This window comes from Fundulus heteroclitus, chromosome 8 (genome assembly GCF_011125445.2).
Source record: "Fundulus heteroclitus isolate FHET01 chromosome 8, MU-UCD_Fhet_4.1, whole genome shotgun sequence".
Classification (NCBI taxonomy): domain Eukaryota; kingdom Metazoa; phylum Chordata; class Actinopteri; order Cyprinodontiformes; family Fundulidae; genus Fundulus; species Fundulus heteroclitus.
The window spans coordinates 3579923-3602820 of NC_046368.1; the positions used below are offsets into that span (position 1 = coordinate 3579923).

At 44.7% G+C, this 22898-nt stretch overlaps 1 protein-coding gene across 3 annotated transcripts; it reads left to right on the plus strand.

Annotated features, from left to right (window-relative positions):
- The first annotated feature begins 827 nt into the window (after positions 1–827).
- pkn3 (protein kinase N3) lies at positions 828–22680 on the plus strand. 3 transcript variants are annotated; one of them, XM_036139956.1, is made up of 22 exons: positions 828–1302; positions 7337–7604; positions 8695–8867; positions 9054–9171; positions 9257–9408; positions 10327–10537; positions 11858–12016; positions 12196–12305; positions 13888–14031; positions 14816–14891; positions 15256–15415; positions 15499–15583; positions 15700–15761; positions 17011–17077; positions 17165–17256; positions 18056–18232; positions 18319–18381; positions 18460–18536; positions 19948–20090; positions 20166–20273; positions 20351–20466; positions 20497–20653. In XM_036139956.1, the coding sequence occupies exons 1-22, from the start codon at positions 1282–1284 to the stop codon at positions 20636–20638; spliced, it is 2724 nt and encodes a 907-aa protein (XP_035995849.1). In that variant the 5' UTR covers positions 828–1281; the 3' UTR covers positions 20639–20653. The 3 variants fall into 3 exon arrangements, with proteins under 3 accessions (XP_035995849.1, XP_035995848.1, XP_035995847.1); XM_036139955.1 differs by lacking the exon at positions 20497–20653 and adding an exon at positions 22305–22680 and having other exon boundaries at positions 831–1302; positions 8698–8867; positions 20351–20431; XM_036139954.1 differs by lacking the exon at positions 20497–20653 and adding an exon at positions 22305–22680 and having other exon boundaries at positions 832–1302; positions 20351–20431.
- Positions 22681–22898: the final 218 nt, after the last annotated feature.

Genomic DNA, 22898 nt, shown 5'->3' on the forward strand with positions numbered 1-22898 from the left:
GTAGCTGATGATGTTTATGATCTGAGCTAGAGGAGCATGTAGATCTAGAACAGGAGGAACCCAGGATGGAACCTTGGGGAACCCCACATGTGATTTATGTCGTCTCTGATGTAAAGTTACCTACTGACTGTAGTTACTGCAGTGGTAGTACTGTGAGTTTTTTTACGTTGTCTCTTATTTTCAAATGTATTTCTGCTGCATCTGTGAAATGAATTATTCTGATGATGTAATAAAAACCATCGTCCTGTAATCAGACCATCCAGCTGAATGTGTGACACTGAACTATTCTTTTAAAACTTTAATGTCCTGCCAAACTAATATGAATATAAAGTAAACAAACACACACAGTCCTCTAAGAAGCTGTGAAATATATCAGATTTTAATGTCAGAGTCAAACTAGCTTCATGGTATCAATCCTCAAACTAAAATACTTTCATTTGATTTCTGTTCCAGAACAATGTTGGGATTTCCATTGTTGGATATTTGTGATTATAAGCCAACAGCTGACAGGCTTAAAGAGCTCAAACTGGTTCCACTGGATATGCAGGTTCTGCTGAAAAGATCCAAATGTCTCTCATTCCGCTGGAGAACCTAAACTCACTGAGTTCTGAAGCCTTTAAGTACCTGATTGGGTTGATTTTCCAGAACCGCGTCTGTTAAAGCAGCAGCAGGTTCTCCTACTTTGCCCTGATGTCCCACCAGAACCGGCTCAGGTTGGGCCGGCTGTGCCTCAGACTCTCCCTGCAGGGTGGATCCAGACCCACAGACGGTTACAGGTGTGGATCACAGGGAACCTCCTGTCCCGGGTCACCTCTGATCACAATAAAGCCCAGATTAAATATTAAAATAAAGTCAAAGCAGGTGAGAGGAGCAGAGACGACCACGGTGAAGGGAACCTTCACTAGGCCCTCTCCAGGGACCAGAAGGTCCAGAAGGTTCCGCCATGCCAGCGCTGCGTGTTTCGGAACAACCTGTCCGGTTCTCAGATCCGGAACGTGGATCCAGTTCGTGACTCATGAGATGAAACTCTGATTTCCACGCAGGGAGGAGGCCGCTGGAATGCACCGCGGAGATACCTGTGCAGGTGCACCAGCGCCGCGACGCCATTGGCTGCAGGTGCATCCATGTCCGCGCGCTCAGCCAATCGGCGCGCGGTGACGTCAGCGCGGACCCAAAGGTTCGATCAGATTTGTTTCTATCGGTGGTTGAGGAAGAAGCGGAGGCCGTCAGCTCACCTGAGCAGGTAGATCCGTCCGAGCTCCTTCCGCGCACTTGGCAGCCATGTCAGCCCCAGCACCTCAGGTGAGTCCCCGCTCCTCCGTCCGGCGCAGTTCGGAACCGCTGGGACGGGCGGATGCCATCAGAACCGGTTCGGGTCATTAGGTTCCGGTGAGAAGCAGAGAGCTGCTGTTGACTTTCCTGTTCGTCCACTTTCTGTCTCCTCCTCGCATCTGGCTTTGTGTTCGCAAACACTTCCAATCAGCAGCGGAGGAAACAAACTTCCTGCACTCAGCAGCAACTATTCAGGCTTCCAGTCAGAACCAAAGGATTCCGAGCCGGACCGGCTGGTCTGGACCCGGAGCTGCTGGTCTGGACCCGGATTCTGGTCTGGACCCGGAATCTGGTCTGGACCCGGAGCTGCTGGTCTGGACCCGGATTCTGGTCTGGACCCGGAATCTGGTCTGGACCCAGAAGGAACTCCTTCAGCCGGGAGTCACCTCATTAGAACACAGCGACAAATGAGTTAATCACAATAATTGGCTTTCTACAGTTCCGGTTCTGGTGCAGTTTATCAGAACCAGCTGGTTTCTCAATAAACCAGAAAATCATTTAAGAAAAGTTTGTTGATTTCAAAAGAAGGAGGAGTTTATTCTGCTGGTTTTGGTTGTTGTTGTCTTAGAAATATTCAGCTTCTCATAAAACTAGAATATTACATCCATCAGCTGTTGGTCCAGAACAAAGAACCGGTTCTATACAGAACCGCTGGGTCCAGTTTATGACCTGCGATCACAGGGTCCGGTTCCTCCAGAGGAGACTAAAGCTCATCGCTGCAGAAGCTGCTGGTTTATTTAATGCTGTGTTTAATGGGTTTGGAGAAAGTTTAGTGGAAGGAAAACATGAGTTACACCCCAGCCTTATGTAACGCACTATTTCCACCCAGAGTAATAATATTTAGATGGTTTAGTTATTTAGTGATTTATGCCTCACATGAATCATCCTTGTGATAATAGGAAATATGATGAAAACCATCATAAACACCTTGATTTAGTAAAGTTTAGTTCAGGATGTCGGCCATGTTTTCCCATGAGGCGCAGCAGAACAGGCCGTCTTAAAGAGACACTTTCCATTTATTTGGATATTTAAATGCAGGCGGAGCAGCAGGAGCCTGGCGGTCCTCAGGTGGCTCAAACCAGAGAGGCCGTCTTCATCTGGCTCTCAGTAAGACGCCGTTTGGACCTGTAGGTTCTGGTGTTTGGACCTGTAGGTTCTGCCGTTTGGACCTGTAGGTTCTGGTGTTTGGACCTGTAGGTTCTGGTGTTTGACCCGGTCTAGCCTCCCGTCTCCAGAACAGGTTCCAGTGTCATTATTTACTAAATCATGATGAAGGGTTTAGTGTGGTAGCAATCTCAGATTACTGAGAGAAACACTCTGCTGGATGGATGGATGTAAACTGTTTAGTCAGAATAAGTTAAATAAAAAAGAACTGATGTTTGTTGGGTCTGGACTGAGATGGACGCTTATTGCTAAAATGACATTTTCAGCTGATAACTTGATGGAATGTTTATCTGTTAAAATGAAAGGGTAATAGACCTGGACATTTATTAATTAGTGGTTTATCAGACTCCTGGGTCATCTATAGATGAGTTTAGTTAGAAAATATTAGAGACGTATGAAAGACACAATGAAAAGTTTACTTTTATTTATGGAGATTTTAACATTGATTTGTTGAAATATAATGAGCATAAGAAAACGACAGAATTTATAAATACAATGTTTGGTTTAGGTTTCTATCCGTTAATCCTAAAACCTACATGAATAACTAAAGACAGTACGTCATTGATTGATAATTTTTATAAATATAACTGATAATCTGCCAGTGTTTACTGTTGGATATTAATAATCAGTTTAACTTAAATATGACAAAGCAAATTACTAATTTATAGTAAAATTCCTTGAAGCTGTGGAAGAAATGAAAGTAAAATTATTAAATTATAATTGGCAAAATGTTTATGTTGATGATATTAATATAGTCATATAATACGTTTTTGGAAATATTTGTAAGAATATATAATCATTATTGTCCCCTTAAAGAATATAAACAAATATCCAAAAATAGATTGACTTCCTGGATGACAAAGATCTATGAGAAGGCATGTAAAAAGAAAAACAAGTTATATGAGGATAGGGGAGTGGTGGCCTAGTGGTTAGAGCTTCGGTCCCAGAGGTTCTGAGTTCAACTCCCACAAGCTGCCATTCTGGGTCCCTGAGCAAGACCCTTAACCCCTGATTGCTCCCCAGGCGCCGCACATGGCAGCCCACTGCTCCCCAAGGGGATGGGTTAAGATGCAGAAGTGAATTTCTCTATTGTGAGATCAATAACGTTCAATTATTATTCAATTATTATTATTTAATTTAGTGCCCGACTCAGGAAAAAGAAGAAAAATGTAAAATCTGTAAAAATAAGTTAACATCAATTCAATTCAATTCAATTTCAATTCAATTTTATTTATATAGCGCCAAATCATGAAACATGTCATCTCAAGGCACTTTACAAAGTCAAGTTCAATCATATTATACAGATTGGGTCAGATTATACAGATTGGTCAAAAATGTCCTATATAAGGGAACCAGTTGATTGCATCAAAGTCCCGACAAGCAGCATTCACTCCTGGGGAAGCGTAGAGCCACAGGGAGAGTCATCTGCATTGTACATGGCTTTGCTGCAATCCCTCATACTGAGCAAGCATGAAGCGACAGTGGGAAGAAAAACCACCCATTAACGGGAAGGAAAAACCTCCGGCAGAACCGGGCTCAGTATGAACGGTCATCTGCCTCGACCGACTGGGGTTACAGAAGACAGAGCAGAGACACAACAAGAGAAACAAAAAAGCACAGAAGCACACATTGATCTAGTAATCTGTTCTACATTAGATGGTAGTAGCGGGTGAGCCGTCTTCTCTGGATGATGTCACAGTTAACAGAACGTCAGACCAGGTGTACCTACTATGAAGAAAAAGAGAGAGAGCAAAAAGTTAAAAGCTGAAATGACGACAGTCATTTCAATGTAATACAATGCAAAACTGGAGAACAGTAGAAATCAGTAGAGTGAGAAAATTAGACCCTGATGTCCTCCAGCAGCCTAGGCCTATCACAGCACAACTATAGAGGTAGCTCAGGGTAACATGAGCCACTCTGACTAGAAGCTTTGCCACAAAGGAAAGTTTTAAGATTAGTCTTAAAAGTAGACGGGGTGTCTGCCTCACGGACCAAAACTGGGAGTTGGTTCCACAGGAGAGGAGCCTGATAGCTAAAGGATCTGCCTCCCATTCTACTTTTAGAGACTCTAGGAACCACCAGCAGACCTGCAGTCTGAGAGCGAAGTGCTCTGTTAGGAACATACGGGGTAATCAGAGCTCTGATATATGGTGGAGCTTGATTATTAAGGGCTTTATACTAAATCATCAGTGCTGAGAAAGCAAAAGCAAGAACATTATGATAGGTTACTGCAAAAATACTGCAATGATATTAAGGGTACTAATTAATAGTATAATTAAAAACAATAAAGATAGAGATTTCCCAATATGTATTAAACACATAGTGGGGAAAAAAGAGGATATCACTGAAGTTTTTAATAAGTACTTTGTGAATATCTGTCCTAAATTTGTAAACAAATTGCCAAAGGTTAGAGATGGAAAACATAATTATAAATTTAATAATATCAATACAATGTTCCTGGGAAAAGTGAGTGAAAGTGAGGCAATAGATGTAGTTAAAAAAATTAAAAAATAAGAAATCTAAAGATTGTAATGATATTTATATGGCTGTCGTGAGAGAGGTAATTTATAGTATTATTAAACCTCTCACCTATATTTGTAACAGATCGTTCCTAACTGGAACCTTTCCTGATAAAACGAGGATGGCAAAGGTTTTGCCAGTCCATAAAAGTGGAGACAAGCAAATAAATTATAGGGCCATTTCACTGCTACCACAATGTTCAAAAATTATGGAAAAATTATTTATAAAAAGGCTGGAGTCCCTTCTTAATAAAAATAATATAGTGAATGAACTCCAGTACGGCTGCAGGAACAACTGGTCCACAACTTTAGCTGTGATGGAGTTTGTGGAGCAGAAGGTGTTTATTGACTTATGCAAAGCATTTGATACGATTGACCATCCACGACTATTAGGTAAATGTGAACTGTATGGTTTATGGGGGTTACATGTGACTGGTTAAAGAGTTATTACAGTTATAGATTACAAAATGTACAAATTAACAACACAAAGTCACAAACAGACAAAGTGAAATGTGATCTTCCTCAAGGCTCAGTCCCGGGACCTAAATTATTTATACTTTATTTAAATGATATTTTTGCAGTATCCAGTGTTTTAAAGTTTATAATGTTTGCTGATGATACAAATTCTTTTTTTTCTGGTTTAAAAATATGGATGAAATAATAATAACAGTAGAAAAAGAGTTAGCTGAGTTTAAAAATATGGTTTGATTACAATAAGTTGTTAAAAGAAGGAAAAACTGAATTCATGTTATTCTCTGGTAATCAGATCTATAATAATGTAAAGTTATGTATAAATGGAGTTAAAATCGAAAGAGTTCATGAGACAATTTTTTAGGGATTATTATAGACAACAAACTTAGTTGGAAGCCTCACATAGAATATATTAGAAATAAAGTTGCAAAAACTATTGGAATATTGTTTAAAATAAAATATTTAATACATTTTAAAGGCTTGCATGTTATATATTCCTCTTTGGTTATACCTTATTTGTCTTATTGCTCAGAAATCTGGGGAAATGCAACTAAAACAATCATTGATATATTGGTTAAGTTGCAAGAAAAAGCTATAAGGCTTATTAATAAGGTGGGATATAGACTGATAAACTCTTTATTCAAATGATACATTAAAATGTAAAGATATTGTTTATATAAAAATACTAGAAATAATGTATAAAGCTTTGGACAAAAGTCTTCCTTCTGGTATTCAGAAATGTGTTTCAGTTATTGGTGTGTAACTGTGGAATGAACTGAATAATGATTTTAAATTATGTTCTTTCTTGGTGAACTTTAAAAAGAGCTTTAGAATGTAAAATGATAAAATCTTACGCTGTTATGTAGATTTATGTTTGTATTGTGAAGCTATCCTGGTAGGTTGTAAGGTATAAAACAAGAATAAGCTTTGCTTCAGCCTAATCCTTTATTGGTAAATTATGGGTTTGTTTATTGTTGTTCTTTTGTTGTTTCCTGTGATTAATGTGGATTAATTTACCAAAATAAAGTGACTAATTGATTGAAGTGGAAAAACAGAGGAACTCTTTGCTGCTGTTTTCTCAGTTTGCTGCTCTGGAGCATTCGGCTGATAACGACAGGAGGAAACCTGTCTGGCTTTTACACAGAAACTGTTTTCAGTCAGTTTTACCGTAATCATCCAGATTATCTGCAGGTTTCACCTCGAATTGTTCCGGTTTCAGATCGTTTCCTGAACTGATCCGGATTTTCATCCTGGTTGTATTATTTGTATCCAAGTTTTTCCCCCAATGTTTCCGCTGGTTTTGTTCTGGTTCTGAAGCAACAGCAGATTGGCTGCTGGTTTAATGGTCTAGTCAAAGTCAGACGGCAGCAGCTCCTGTGTCTGTCACACCGTGATTGGCTGATGCTGCAGGAACTGCCTGTAGAACCGTGCTGTAGAACCTTGTTGTAGAACTGTGCTGTAGAACCGTGCTGTAGAACCGTGCTGTAGAACCGTGCTGTAGAACCGTGCTGTAGAACCTTGCTGTAGAACCGTGCTGTAGAACCATGCTGTAGAACCGTGCTGTAGAACCGTGCTGTAGAACTGTGCTGTAGAACCTTGCTGTAGAACCTTGCTGTAGAACCTTGCTGTAGAACCGTGCTGTAGAACCGTGCTGTAGAACCGTGTTCCAGTCTAGCGTTGCTTTGTTTCTCAGCCTGACGCTGCGTTCTTCCTGTCAGGGCGGGAAGCTGCCACAGCTGGACATTCTGGACCCGCACTTCCAGCAGCAGCTGGAGAACCGTGCTATAGAACCGTGCTGTAGAACCGTGCTGTAGAACCGTGTTCCAGTCTAGCGTTGCTTTGTTTCTCAGGGCGGGAAGCTGCCACAGCTGGACATTCTGGACCCGCACTTCCAGCAGCAGCTGGAGAACGCCCGGGCGCACGTCAGGCAGGAGATCCAGCTGGAGCTGAAGATCAAGGAGGCGGCGGAGCGCATGAGACGGGCCTACACCAGCCGCAGGGGCGCCGCCGACGTGGACGGGGAGGTGAAGGCGTCCAACCGCAAGCTGGACCAGCTGCACCGGGAGCTGCAGGAGCTCAACGCCATGTCCATGGCTACGGAGAAGGAGAAGCTCACAGGTAGCCGGTAAAAACAGACTCACAATAATAAACAGAAAACTAGAACATCAGGCTGTTTCTGGAGCCTTTCAGTCCCAATAAATCCAGATAATTAAGAAAACTGCTCATAGAAGCTGCGTCTAATTGAGTCGTTTAGGTAACGGGACGAAGCAGAACATTCAGCGTCAGCCTCACCATGAGCTGCTCCACCAGGAAACCTTCAGCCATCCGTGCATCTAATGCTGTTTATCACATTTAAACCAAGAGCTGCACAATGTGAACCATCACAGCTGCTGATATTACTCAGCTGGACTCCCTTAATGCTCAGCACTGTTTCTATAGCGGCTGACATGGAGAGCCAGCCTGGTACTGCGGTTCTGGACCAGCACCTCGTTTTCTATAGCGCCTTCAGAAAGTTCTGCACAACAAGTTAGACGTGAGACGCAGATAGAAACAATAAAATCCGATGAAATCCGATTAAAAAGCACAACTGGACCTAAAGGTTCTGTTTCAGCAGTCAGAAAACCCTGCAGGCCCGTCAGAACCTCCTGAAGGTTCTGGGCCTCCACAGACCGAGCCGTCATCTTTTAGCTCCGCCCCCTCAGTGATTATCCTTTAGCTCCGCCCCCCTCAGTGACCATCCTTTAGCTCCGCCCCCTCAGTGACCATCCTTTAGCTCCGCCCCCTCAGTGACCGTCCTTTAGCTCCGCCCCCTCAGTGATTATCATTTAGCTCCGCCCCCTCAGTGACCATCCTTTAGCTCCGCCCCTCAGTGACTGTCCTTTAGCTCCGCCCCCTCAGTGATTATCCTTTAGCTCCACCCCTCAGTAACCTTCCTTTAGCTCCGCCCCCTCAGTGACCATCCCTTAGCTCCGCCCCCTCAGTGACCATCCTTTAGCTCCGCCCCTCAGTGACCGTCCTTTAGCTCCGCCCCCTCAGTGATTATCATTTAGCTCCGCCCCCTCAGTGACCATCCTTTAGCTCCGCCCCTCAGTGACTGTCCTTTAGCTCCGCCCCCTCAGTGATTATCCTTTAGCTCCGCCCCCTCAGTGACCTTCCAGAGTAATTCACTTAATTTGTGTGATGAATCTGTTTTTGTGCGTTTTTAAAGCAGCCGACCCAGAGGAAGAGGAGAAACCTTCGTCAGAGTCGTGTCAGTGGGAGGAAGTGACATCACCGCTGGCCAGTCGGGTCAGAACCCTGAAGAAACAGCTGACCATGGAGAGCAAAGTCAAGCAGGGCGCTGAGAACATGATCCTGACCTACACCAACAGCTCCTTCAAGGTAAACCGGGAGGTCTGCGTGCCCGCAGCAACAGGTGGGGGAGGGGCAGCCCAGCACTGCTTCATACAGTCAGAGAGAACCGTTCCTTTAAGAGGGCTTTAAGCTGCAGGACTCTGAGCCCTGTTGGGTTCCTTGGTGCCTCTGTGAGCGGATCAGAACCCGGCGCTGATCGGTTCTGTGTTCCAGGACAGGAAGATGCTGGCCACGGCGCAGCAGATGCTGCAGGACAGCCGCACCAAGATCGAGCTGCTCAGGATGCAGATCGTTAAAGTCAGCCAGGCCAGAGACGGAGGCGCTTTGCTCGGTAAATCCCGCCAGCCCAGCACCGACGCCGTTAGCTGCCGCTAAACCCAAACGGGTCGGGGTTCTGAGCTGTCCTCCCTCCTCAGGTCCCAACGAGGAGATCATCAGTCCTCTGGAGCTGCGGGTGGCGGAGCTCCTGCATCGCATGAGCATCGAGTCGGCCGTGGCCGAAGGAGCCAAGAACGTGGCCAAGCAGCTGAGCGAGCGCAAGATCCAGGAGCGCCGGGTCCTGAGCGAGGTGGGTGCCGGGCCGGGCCGGTCCGGTCCGTTTCCACCGGGCCGGTTCCGTCTGTAAAGCTCAGCCGACGTCAGGTCAGCTGATGCTAGATGTTCTGTTAGGTTCTGACTTTGTTCTGCGGGTCAGCACCAGTCCATCAGGAACCCAACGATTGGTTCTGCTGGTTTCTAGGCCAGGATAACCGTTATGGAACCAGAACCTGTGAGGAGCTTCTGGTGAAGTCCAGAACTAAGAACTGCCAGGTGTCTGATAGTCCTTCTAGTTCCAGGATCCAGAATAACTAAAAGCTGAAAGTCGTTAAAGTCGTTAAACTCGTTGTGCTTCTCAGAGCCGCCGCGTCTTTAAAGCATGTGAATTTTGACCCTCCTGGCTCTCCGTAGATCAACAGGAACGTCTCATCACTGCTGTTTTAAAAATGACTTCCTGTCATCAGCAGAATGTGATCGACTATAAAATGAATAAAGAGAAAAACATTTAAATTTTAATAATAGTTTATAATGCAATTATTTTTAATATTCCTGTGAAGTTCCTCTTTAAGCGATAGTCATCAACGGTAGTGGGCGGGGCTAACGCTGCTTTAGGCGAGACGATTGGTCGGCAGTTCAACTTGATCTCCGCGAACAAAGGATGATTACAAATATTTTAGTTTTCTTGGAATAAATGTAGGTTTTTACAAGTTATTAAAATGTATATTCATAAATCTAAATATTTAATGTTAATTTCCAATCTATAATTTCTGGTATGTGTATTAATCTGACAGAGTTGTCTCTGAGATTTATTTTCCTTTGGACCTGGACAGATGTAGTGATGCCGGCTATAACTGATGAGGAGCAGACCTTCGTCGGTTCCTCACAGGATTCAGGATCCAGAGGATCTCCTGGTCCGATGGGTTCTAAGCGCTGCGTTCTGTGCCTGCAGGCTCAGGCCCGGGTCCACGAGTCGTCTCAGAAGGTGGACCTGCTGCGTCTGTCCCTGGAGAAGCGTCTGGGCGAGCTGCCGCAGGGACATCCGTCCTGTGCCGCCATCAGAGAGGCTCTGGTTTCAGGGATCTCACCGTCCTACGGAACGCCGAAGAAATCAGGCAGCCTGCCGTCCTCTTCCTCCTTCTTCAGACCGGCCAGTCTGACAGGTCCAGAATTTTAATAATCCACAATAATCCCGGGGGGGGGGGGGGGGGGGGTTTACTAAAGCAGCACGGTCCAAACCTTTTGGCTACGGGGCCAAACTTGTCAAATGGAAAGCACCTGAGGGCCAAAACATGAATACAAATAAATAACATAACCAAAAATATTGGTTATGTTATTTATTTTAACCTACTCAACAAAATATAATTTTAAGAAAACATATTAAATTGTGTTTAGCTAATTTGAATAAATTAATGCTGATCAGATTTAATGCACCAAAGTCTGCATTGGAGTAAAAGTTAAAGCGACTGTGCATTATTTTTTTCTTTTTAAATTTACAGTAATTAAACATAAAGAAATTCCACCTGCATAAAAACCACCAAACTTTTGCTGTAATTTAGCTGGATGGCCGCACAAAGTCAGCCCAGGGGCCACAAATGGCCCCGGGCCGCGCTCTGGACCCCCTGGTCTGGACTTCTTGCATCCATCCTGGGGTTCAGGCTGCAGCAAACTGCTGGGAAAAGATAGAGGCTGAAAATAACCAGAATCTAGAGCAGATTCCCAACAGTCCAGGGTTCTCCAGGGTTCTCCAGGGTTCTCCAGGGTTCCAGCGTCCCTGCATGTTTCAGGTGTTTACCTGCTGCTGCACACCTGAGCTAAATTAGAGCTGGTGATGTGGCTCAGAAACAAAATCCCATTAATCTATTTTTTCCTCCCCTCCTTTTCGTTTTATTAAAATAAATTAAATAAATGATTTAAAAAACGTGCTTTTTGTGAAGCGTTTCCTCTGAGAGTCGAGTTGAACTCAGAGCTGTGAAACAAGCGGGTAAAACAAGATGGCCGCCCTGCCGTTATAGTAAACAATATAATTAAATGTTTGCTGCTGGTTTTAACAGCTAAAAACAGACTTCACTTCACTGGTGTAACTCCAAAGTAATTTAGACAAATAAGTCAATTAAAGTTCTTCATCTCTACAATATTTTAATGATATATTTTCCTAAACATAAATTCAGCATCGCTGCTGTTCTCAATGAGAACCAATGAGAACCTTGGTAAGATAAAATAAAAAATGTAAATCCAAACTAAGATCAAAGGAAACATGAAGAGCCTCCAAATCTTTAGACATCAGTTTTATTCAGAACCGAGGTCCAGAAGAGGCTGGACTGGACCTGCAGATCTAAACGATGTTTCCTGCTGACGTACGGAGCGGTTCTGCTCGGATCACAGCCGGGTCAGAAGGTTCTGGACCAGCCGCTGTAGAACTCTGCATCACCTGCAGCAAACGGGACGTTCTGTTGATGTAAGCGTCTGCGGTTCTGGTCCAGGTCGGCTGGAGGTCTGCCTGATGGGGTGCCAGGACCTGCTGGAGTCGGTTCCGGGTCGGTCCGCCTCCACCTGGGGCTTCGCTGACGGAAAGTCCATGAAGGTGAAAAGTTCTGGACGGAGGGACAACGGCAGGACGATGAAGTCGGATGACCTGTCCAGTAAGGAGTCCTGCAGTTCTCTTTGTTCTGGAGGTTCTGGGTGGCGGTTCTGAAATCATTAGAACATTGAATGGTTCTGCTGGGGTTCCTTTAGCTCCTGGTTGGTCGGCTCTGACTGGGGTCCAGCAGAACCCGGTTCCTGACGTTGTTCCTGACGTTGTCCCTCATGTCTCTTCCAGCTGAGGTCAGCGCCGAGCTGAAGGTGGACAACCGGGTCGTGGGTCGGACTCACTGGAGGCCGCTGGGCAAAGAGGCCTGGGGCCAGAACTTCAGCACCGAACTGGAGCGGGTCGGTTCTCCTCGCTTTCATCCCTCTGGTGACGTAATGTTTGAGCTGCAGCAGTAAACATGTTCTCAAGGTTCTGGTTCTGATCCAGTTACAGTCTGTGAGGCTGAAGGTAAATAGACTTTAGGAACGTCTGGAACGTCTGCACCGCAGAAAGGAACTAAAAGTCAGTAAAGTTTTCTTGAAATGAGCATATTTTCCTTGATTTGGAGAAGATAAATCAGACCATTTTCCAGAGAAAAGAGAATTTTTACCCCTAAAACAAGATAATTAGATACATTTCACCTTAAATAAGATGATGGAGATAAATGGTTCCTATTTTAACTGCAAGAATACTTATTTATCTGCTCAAGTCAAGGAAATATACACGAATTACAAGAAAAATTTACTTATTGCTAGTTCCCTTTTTGCAGTGTGGAGCATAACCTGGAGAGGTTCTGGAGAGGTTCTGGAGAGGTTCTGGAGCGTGAGTCCAGGGTTCTGGGAAAATATCCCGATGCCTCAGGAGCTTCATGTGAAGTTCCTGCGGATGAAGAACCTCCTTTAGCAGCTTTTAGGTTGTAGTCGGAACCAGAACAGGTCCTGAAACAAGGATTATACAACATTATGACAGTGGGGCAATTATATAAATTTATTATTATTATTATTATTATTATTATTATTATTATTATTATTATTATTATTATTATTATACACACACATAAGTCAACCACTTTGACCAGTAATCTGTCTCCAGCTTCAGTTTAGAAGTAATAATTTCCATTCAGAAAATATTATGAATCTGATCTAATTACTTGTTTAATAAAGGAGTTTTTTATTTTATTTTAATTTTTAATGTCGGTGTTTTCAAACTGAACCAGTTCAGAGTTGTAACCTTTTTAGCAGCTGCTAATAATCCTCTCATCAGGAAAACATCTGCTGTTGAGAGCTGCTTCACAGACGGATCTCCAACATGCCACAGTTTTAGTTTAAAGAGCTCTTCTAGAGGAACGCTCCATAGAACATGGAGGTGGTTCTCCTGCCTTTGATCACATGACCTCCAGCAGTTTGGCTTCCTCACCAGAGTTTAGATGTTTGAGCTGGAGAGCAGAAACATCTCGAGGTTCTCCAGCCTGGTTGTGATGGAGCGCTGATGTTTACACACATAATTTCAGTTCTGATGAAAAGTTCTGGAACAAACATGCTGTGATAGACTGGATCTCAGAGAACAGACTTTAAAATCCTTCTGTTAGTCTATAAATCCCTGAATTAGCTCCTAAATCCATCACAGACTTGTTATCAGGGCATCAACCCTCCAGACCACTCAGGTCTTCTGGCTCCAGCCTGCTCTGCAGAACCAGAACCAGAACCAGAACCAGAACCAGACATGGAGAAGCAGCATTTAGTTCCTATGCTCCACTGATCTGGAACAAACTCCCAGAAAACTGGAAAAGTGCTGAAAGCCTGAGTTCCTTTAAATCAGCTGATCTGATAGCTTGACCTTCTGCTGTTCCTCTGTCTCTGTAATGCTTTTTTAATTACAGCACTTTAAATGGTCTTGTTACTGAAAAGTACTTCATAAATAAACTCGACTTGCCTTGATCAGTCCAGGGAACTGGAAATCGCCGTGTACCGTAAAGACTGGCGGGCTCTGAGCGCCGTGAAGTTCCTGCGGCTCGAGGACTTCCTGGACAACCGCAGACATGGGATGTGTTTGGAGCTGGAGCCTCAGGGCATCCTCTTCATCGAGGTTTGCTGCTTTTCTGTTTCACCTGGTTGGTTCTGAGAGGCTGAAACTCGTCTGGATCGCATCATAAACCGGTGTCTGTCAGTACCTTAATGTTGTGATAGGATCACATCGTCTGCATAGAGTGTGATACGCAGCATTTCTTTATCCTGATACGCAGCATTTCTTTATTCTGATACGCAGCATTTCTTTACTCGGCTCAGATCAAATAGAAATTATCTGCAGCCTGACTGCCATTTAATTAACTTCTTCTCTGTTAAATTCTGATTAAACGGCACAGTGGAAAACTCTTTAGCACTGATTCTGTATGGTAAAATGTCCAGTAACATCAAAGTAGCAGCTTAGGCCCAGTTTATAGAGTTTATCTGTAAATAGAGTTAATATTGTGGTGAGTTACACTTTAAACTCATCATTCTGCATCACTTCTTCTCTTTCTGGACATTTCTGGGTTGTTTTAATGTGTTGTAGGAAAACTGACATCTAGTGGCAGGATGCTGTTACTACACAGTTAAAAATTTTAACATTAGCTACAGGAGGCTCAGCTTTAGCCACTTTATATAATTTAAAAGTATATAAGCCTCTACTTTATGACATGATGTGCCTTTTTTGGCTCATGAGGACCGGATAAATTGCCGTGGTGGGCCGGATTCGGCCCGCGGGCCTTGAGTTTGACACGTGTTGTAGACGATGGTTGGACATTTATCCCAGTAAAAAAATGTGATTAATGTTTGATTTCTGCATATCTGCCGTTTTAAGCCGGGATCTCTGATCAGCTGTTAATTTCCAGGTGACCTTCATCAATCCCGTCATCGAGCGTCCGTCTAAACTCCAGAGGCAGAGGAGGATCTTCCCAAAGGAAAAAGGTGGAAAAGTTTCTGTTGCTTAAAATCAGACCAACATTTCTGCTTCTGAACATTTATGCTTCTGAACACGGTACCGGTGAGGCCCGTCTTAACCTGGGCAGGTTCTGGTTCTGGAACCCTGAAACCCGACCCGTTAGAACCTTCCAGAACCACGTTGCTACAGATTTATTAATGCGTCTGACCCACTCTTCTTGGGTCCCAGAACCATAAAATGTTCTTTATGAAGCTGAAATCCAAACAAAGAAATGATGGGAAACCATTTATCAGAACCATGGCTGACTGGGCTTCTTCACGGCCGGACCGGACCAGACCGGACCGGCTGAGGTGTGAATCTGACTCAGCTTCTGCTTTATTTTGCCTTCAGGGAAGAACTTCCTCCGGGCGGCTCAGATGAACATGAACTTTGCCACGTGGGGCCGTCTGATGATGAGACTGCTGCCTCCCTGCACCCCCCAGGAACCCATGAGTCCTCCGCTGCCGGCGCCGCCCTCCGGCTCCACCTCCTCCAGCGGTTCTCCGGCACGGTGAGGGTCCGCCTCCCACAGGAGGAGCTGCTTTCTGCAGGTTTAATCAGCATCCACCTGATAACCAGCGGTTCTTCTCTCAGGGAATCTGCAGCATCCAGGCTGAACTTCTCTGAAGAAGCAGCCGGCAGATCTCCACGGCCGTCCAGGAAGGAGGACGCCTCTCAGGTCTGAGAGGAAGTTCTTCAGCATTTAAACTGTGGAGAACATTATTATCATCATGACTATCAGAGACAAACATTTCTCAGTTTTTAATGTTTTTTATTTCTGATTTTCCCCAAAAGTCTCCAGATTGGAAAAGCAGCCTGAAGCCCAGAAGACAAGCGTCTGTGCGTCCTGCTCCTCAGTGAGTTTAATGCTGCTGACCGGTTCTCACCGTCAGACGTTCCACCTGCTCCTGATACCAGAACGTCTCTGAACGCTTCATTTATCTCACTAACTCAGAAAGGTCTCCTGTTCTGCTGATGGCGGCTCACAGCTAAAACTGTAACGTTACAGCAGATAAAAAATTATAAACTGTTCTGTTGGCCCACATTAGCCACTTATTATTCTGTAGATATTTATGTTGCTGAAGAAACGCTGCAGAATGCTGCATTCAGGAACATTAATGTTGTAGGAAAAGGAAATATGGTTTCATGCAACATTGAGAGGATTGAATAAATCCTACTGGAGAGTTTGGATCAGGCTGGAGCCACGGCACAGACTGGTTCTCACCGCGGAAATAAACGTGAAATAATCGTTAAATAATCGTTAAATAATGGTTAAATAATGGTTAAATAAAGGTTAAATAATTGTTAAATAATCGTTAAATAAAGGTGAACTGTTGGCTGACAGGTAGAGACACACCAGGGGAACCTCGGCTCTGTTCTAAGTTTGTTCTAAGGCAGAAATGTTTAGGGTGGACAGATGAATAAGTGCAGTTAGGCGCTAGCATGGAGTGCTGTTTGACTTTCTAAGCATTCCTTAAATTTCCAAAGCTTAAATGTTTCTGTCCTAATCATGAAAATACTTCATATAATCACGTTCTAGCTGCTGTTAAGTGTATTTTATTTTCTAATAACTTGAAAAGCATCATTTTTATTGTTCTTTCCGTTTCTTAGCCAGGTGAGGCGTGCTAACGAGCAACAATAATGATAAAGTTCTGAAACATCCAGTTTAGGGTTCTTTAAGGTCCGGGCCTTGAGTTCTGCTGTCCTGCAGCTTTTAGACGGTTCTCTGGTCCAACTCACATAATTAGATCCTCAGTCTGCAGCCAGGTTCTCCAAGGTTCTGCTGAGAACCCGAGTCCTCAGTCCAGTCACTCGCCTGTGTGCGACTCAAGCTGGTTCTGAAGATCCATAGATTGATTTATGTTTATAAACGTAAAACTAGAAGAACACAGAAGGAACGTGGTTTATGCTGGTCATAATGTTACGCCTGATTCCTGCATCTTTGGCTTTTCCATAAAACCTTAAAGAACCCAAACACTAAAGGTTCTGCTAGGTTCTGCTTGGATGGACTGGGATAGAAGTCAGTTCCTACCAGACCGGGTCAGAGCTGCAGCTGAAGGTCCGGTTCCTGGTTCCGTTAAACAGAACGCGTGTTCTCCTCTGCAGGTCTGAGGAGCTGAAGATGGAGGACTTCCACTGCATCTCCGTCCTCGGCAGAGGTCACTTCGGCAAGGTACTGGTTCTGGTTCTGGTTTCTAACTTTAAAACCTGGTGAAGGTTCATGGTTCTAACCGGACCTCATCTCTGATCCGGAACCAAGGTTCTGCTGGCTGAGTATAAGAAGTCGGGGAAAATGTTCGCCATCAAAGCGCTGAAGAAGGGTGACGTCATAACCCGGGACGAGGTCGACAGGTGAGGAAGTTCTGCTCTGGTCCCGGTTTGGGTCGCTGCGGTTCTGGATCGTTCCAGAACCTGGTTCCCTGTGAACGGTACCATTACATAATGCAGCCCGTTCTGTCCGGGAACTCAGATTAAACGATTAAAAACTTTTTTTGAAACCTTCCCAAATCAAGCAGAAGGTTCCAGAACCACTTCCTGAAGGCTCAGAACCGGGCTGGTTCTGGAACAGTACCGGACTGGATCATTGAGTTCTACCCAACATAAGTTCTGCTCTAGAACATTTTCATGGACAAGTTAAAGGCAGTTTGTTGGGAAGGAACCGTTGAGCAGTGGCTGCATTATGGTACTGGTCCGTTGGTACCACTGGGTCAGACCGGGTTCATCCAGTGGTTCTATGTGTTAGAACCACTGGATGAACCTGGTCTTCTCCAGATGAAGTCGAATAGAACTGGGCAGAACCAGGTTCTGTCCATAAGTTCTGGACCTAAGTTCTACGGTGGGCAGGACCGGAGGTTCTGGCCCAGAGGTTCTGGCCCGGAGGTTCTGGCCCGTAGGTTCTGGACCGTAGGTTCTGGCCCGGAGGTTCTGGACCAGAGGTTCTGGACCGTAGGTTCTGGACCGTAGGTTCTGGCCCGGAGGTTCTGGACCAGAGGTTCTGAGGTTCTGGCCCGTAGGTTCTGGACCGTAGGTTCTGGCCCGGAGGTTCTGGACCAGAGGTTCTGGACCGTAGGTTCTGGACCGTAGGTTCTGGCCCGGAGGTTCTGGACCAGAGGTTCTGGCCCGCTGTGACTGAAGGCGTCTCTCTGTGCAGCCTGATGTGTGAGAAGCGGATCTTTGAGGTGATCAACTCGGCCCGCCACCCGTTCCTGGTCAACCTGCACGGCTGCTTCCAGACGGAGGACCACGTCTGCTTCGTCATGGCCTACTCCTCAGGAGGAGACCTCATGAAGCACATCCACACCAGCATCTTCTCAGAGAAGCAGACCCTGTGAGCGGACCTCTCCGTCGGGTCAGAACCGCATCGCCTCAGCCGAAGCTCAGCAGCTAACGTTAGCGCTGCTCTCTGGTTTTCAGGTTTTATTCTTCGTGTGTTCTGCTCGGTCTGGAGTTCCTGCACCAGAACCACATCGTCTACAGGTGAGCGGGTCAGAACCGCCTTCAGACTCACGGATCGGTGCTGGGAATCTGCAGCATGTTGTCCTGTCTGTCTTCCAGGGATCTGAAGCTGGACAACCTGCTGATGGACGCTGATGGATACGTCAGGATTGCAGACTTCGGTTTGTGTAAAGAAGGTGAGAAACGGATCCTTTCTGTTTATTCAATGATCCAAAAAGCTTTTCCTACCATGGCGGTTCTGTTCTGAAAGACCTGAAACCTTCTGGAGGTAGAATCCATGAGGTTGGTGTGGATGTTGGAGCTTCTGACTGAACTCATTTAGTCTCAATGACTCTTATTGTGAAGGCCAACAGAAAAAGACGGAGCGTAGTCTCTGTTTTATCTTTGAACATCTAGAAATATTTCTTTCTGCAGGTCCATCATTCCTGGCATCATAAAAATCCTTCTAAAACGCTTCAAGTTATCTGCACTGCTGGCTTTGTCCTTTATTTTGAAAATTAAAGATACAGCTTTTTTATCCTGGTAGTCCTCCAGCAGGTGATTTTGACCACTTAGTGACTGACAGGAGGAGAAATCACGACTTCCTGATTCCTCAATGGTCTCCATGGTAATTCCCTCCTTTTCTGAGCTGTTCTGCTGGGATTCTTCTCCCTTTGCCACGGCGATTCCCTCCCTCCCACTGGTTGCCACGGCGATTCCCTCCCTCCCACTGGTTGCCACGGCGATTCCCTCCCTCCCACTGGTTGCCATGGCAATTCCCTCCCTTTTCACCGTCCATCATGGTCTTTATATTCTAGATATTTATCCCTGTTTTTTTTTTTTTTACCTCTCGTGGAGGTTTCCTCCTTTGTGACCTTTGTTTCCTAGTTTGATCGCATTAAGGGAGGCACGTTGGGACTGCCGATTGTTAAATTAGTTAAAATAAAATGGAGATTTACACTAAATGTTAGGGCTGGACGATAATTCAATAATATATATCGATAACAGAAAAAATGGTCATAAAAAGTTGAATAGTTTTTTACATTCCAGCCTATCATGTAGTTAATACGAGTCTACATCCTCCTAACCAATCACAGACTCCGTCATCAAGCTCCGCCCCCTTCAAAGGGTTCAGAGTTCAAACGTTCTTTTTTCTTTTTTAAAAAGTTGTAGTTTTGGTATAAAGTTGTTTGAATAAAGGTTTAGTTTGAATTCAGTGTTTGTCTGTGTCTAAAAATAGATTGCTAAGCAACAGCATAAAACAGCCAGAGCTGCAGTTAAAATATGTTTTGAACTTGTTGATAATTATCGATATTGATCAGTATAATTTCTATTTTACTGATGTTTTTTCCTCCATTGTCCGGCTCTAATAAATGTTTTAGTTTTACAGCAGACGGTAAATGTTGCTCCTGTAAACCAGTTTATAATCTCTCTGGTTCCTCTGAGATGATAAATTAACTTTCTATAATCCGTTTCCCTCCGTGTGTCTGAGTCTACGTCAGACCGCTGATCAGACTAACCCAGCGGGTCGGTTCTGAGGTTCTGTGGTTCTGAGGTTCTGTGGTTCTGAGGTTCTGTGGTTCTGAGGTTCTGTGGTTCTGGTTGCAGGAATGGGCCACGGGGATCGCACCAACACCTTCTGCGGCACGCCGGAGTTCCTGGCGCCGGAGGTTCTGACGGACAACAGCTACACCCGCAGCGTGGACTGGTGGGAGCTGGGGGTGCTGGTCTACGAGATGCTGCTGGGGGAGGTCAGTGGACCCAGAACGTGGGGCGGTTCTGGCAGGACGGGTTCTGTTCATCACAAGGTTCTGTTCTGCTTCCAGTCTCCTTTCCCCGGTGACGATGAGGAGGAGGTGTTCGACAGCATCGTTAACGAAGAAGTGCGTTACCCCCGCTCCCTCTCTGCCAGGGCGGCGTCTCTCATCCAGAAGGTGAGCTCTGGTTCTGGTTCTGGTTCTGGTCCGATGGGCCTCACAGCCTCATCTCCACCATGGCTGCTCTGTTTCAGCTGCTGCAGAAAGATCCGGCTCTCCGACTCGGATCAGGGGAGGAGGACGCCGCTGAGATCAAGCAGCACCCGTTCTTTAAGGTGGGTGTTCCGTCCGGCAGAACCGCGGTTCTGAGGTCAGGTAGCCACAGAACCGCGGTTCTGAGGTCAGGTAGCCGCAGAACCCGGCCCGTTTCCAGGAGCAGAACCATACAGAACCATACCACGGCGACGCCGCCTAGGTTTATATGTTTTTTATTGATGACCTTAGAGACAAAGGGCTGTGTTCTGGTCAGAGAACCGCTGTAGGTACCAGATCGACTCGGGTCCGGCGCCTTCTGATGACATCATCATACATGATTGGTTTAACGTTTGCACAATTACGCAAAATATTGTAATTGGTCTGGACAACTTACTAAAGTAATTATAGCGGGGTGTAGGTTTTATTCGAGAGCGGGATTGCGATTTGTAAACGGACAATTTTACGTAGTAATTCTCCACGGTCCCTGCGCCTCCTGATGATGTCACATTATGGCAACGCCACTCAAACAAACTACATAGAGCCCGCGGTCTGCATTTGTAACGAATCAATTTTATTTAGTTAATTTAGCGGTTTCTTTTTTCTAAAAAGCTTCAGGCTTGAAAATGAACATAGAAAAATAGGAAATCTTAGCAATTCAAAGTAATCAACCCACTTTAATTGATAAAAATGAGGTAAAACAGGGGCGGTTCTAGACAGGGGCCAACAGGGGCCTGTGCCCCTGTAGAACTGTTCCTGGCCCCTGTACTAAAAACATGATATTAAATTTCTTAGGATGATAAATGCTGACAAACATACCGTGACTGACTGGTCATTTAGATCAGTTGTATTTTTTTGTTTGTTTTTACCCAATAATAAAATAACATATTAATTAAAAAATAAATAATAATAAAAATAACAATAACTAAAAATTAAGCTGTTTCACGTTAAGCTCCTGCTGTATTGAGAAAAGATCAGAGGTGTGCAACCTGCAGTTCCAGAGCCACAATTGGCTTAATATATTAAACGATGAAATGTTGACCTGTTAAGTTTTTTTCCCCCCCAATCTTTTGTTCTGTGCCCCTGTGAAAAAACACTGGCCCCACCCTGACCCACCCTGCTAAATTTGGTCTGGAACCCCCACTGAGGTAAAATATTTAGGTATAATGATTAACAAGGACCACACTGGAAATTATAGAACAAATATTCAAACCATTTTACAAAGAAATCAACAAATATTTGACAGTTGGCTCAATTTTTGGAAGAATATTTTTAACAAAAACGGAAGGGCTAGCCAGACTAATTTATCCAGCATATATCTTAAATATACCAAATACTACAATAAAAAAATTAATCAAATTCATCACAATTTCATCTGGAATAATAAAAAACATGTGATCAGAAAGAACGACATAGTAATATCAGCAGAAAAAGGAGGAATAAACGTTATTGATTTTAAAGTGATGAATGCCGTGATTAAATTTAAATGGTTTATGGTTTATTTTCCCTTCACAACTTTAAAAAAAAAAAATTGGAGGAAGGAAATTTCTCTTAAGATGTAACTTTGATCCGGCAAAATTACAGATTAAATTGTCAGACTACCACAGAAGCATTCCAGAAAGATTAAGTTACTGGAAAATAACCGTAAATTAAAAAAATCAAATTGATTTGTAACAAATGGAGACCGTAGTAGTTTGTTTGAGTGGATTTGCCGTACAATGACGTCATCGGGAAGCGCCCGAGCCGATCTGGTACCTACACCGGGCTATATACCAGAACAAACGGACCCTTAGAGGGAACCGCCGGTTCTGATCGCTCTGATAAATGATTAAGTTCTGATGGATCCAACCTTAGACTGATCTTTATTGGGGGTAAAACGGAACCGTTTAGAACCGGGCCTCTGCTGCTGTGAGGACGGGTTCTGTTGGTTCTGACCCGGGTGTGTTCTGCCTCCAGAACATGGACTGGGACGCCCTGCTGGCCAAGAGGATGAAGCCGCCCTTCCTGCCGGCCATCGCGGCGCCGCAGGACGTCAGTAACTTCGATGAGGAGTTCACGCGCCTGCAGCCGGTTCTGTCGCTGCCGCGGACGCCGTGCGTCCTGACGGCCGAGCAGCAGCGCGTCTTCAGCGACTTCGACTTCTCCCTCATCAGCTGACGGCCGCGTTTGAACGCCTCGCCGGGCCCTGAACGCAGCACGACGCTGTGACTGTAAATATGTGTGACTGTTTCTTTCTATCTGCTGATTTTAACTTATTCTGCAGGAATGTGGATGTGATTAAGGTTCTGATGTGTGAAAACCACCGTGACCATGAATAAAAGCTGGACTTTAACGGCTCTAACCTCTTTATTCTCTAAAGAACATCAAACATATTATCAAACATATTCACTCCTCAGACATACGGCACCTTTTATTGCTCTCATGGGGAAAAACTGCGTATTGCTCCTTTAATCCCTCCACAGAACGGGTTCTGGGTTTAAACAACAGGTTCTGGGTTTAAACGGGTTTTACAGCACCGGGGAACGCAGGAACAGTCCTGGGAAGGAATCC

What these genes read in the sequence shown, in the direction of transcription:
- pkn3 (XM_036139954.1), top strand. Translation starts at nt 1,282, where the DNA reads ATGTCAGCCCCAGCACCTCAG. An exon ending in CAGACCGGCCAGTCTGACAG is followed by an intron (nt 10,538 to 11,857) that starts GTCCAGAATTTT and finishes GTTCTGGTCCAG; the next exon opens with GTCGGCTGGAGGTCTGCCTG. An exon ending in TCTGTGCGTCCTGCTCCTCA is followed by an intron (nt 15,762 to 17,010) that starts GTGAGTTTAATG and finishes TCTCCTCTGCAG; the next exon opens with GTCTGAGGAGCTGAAGATGG.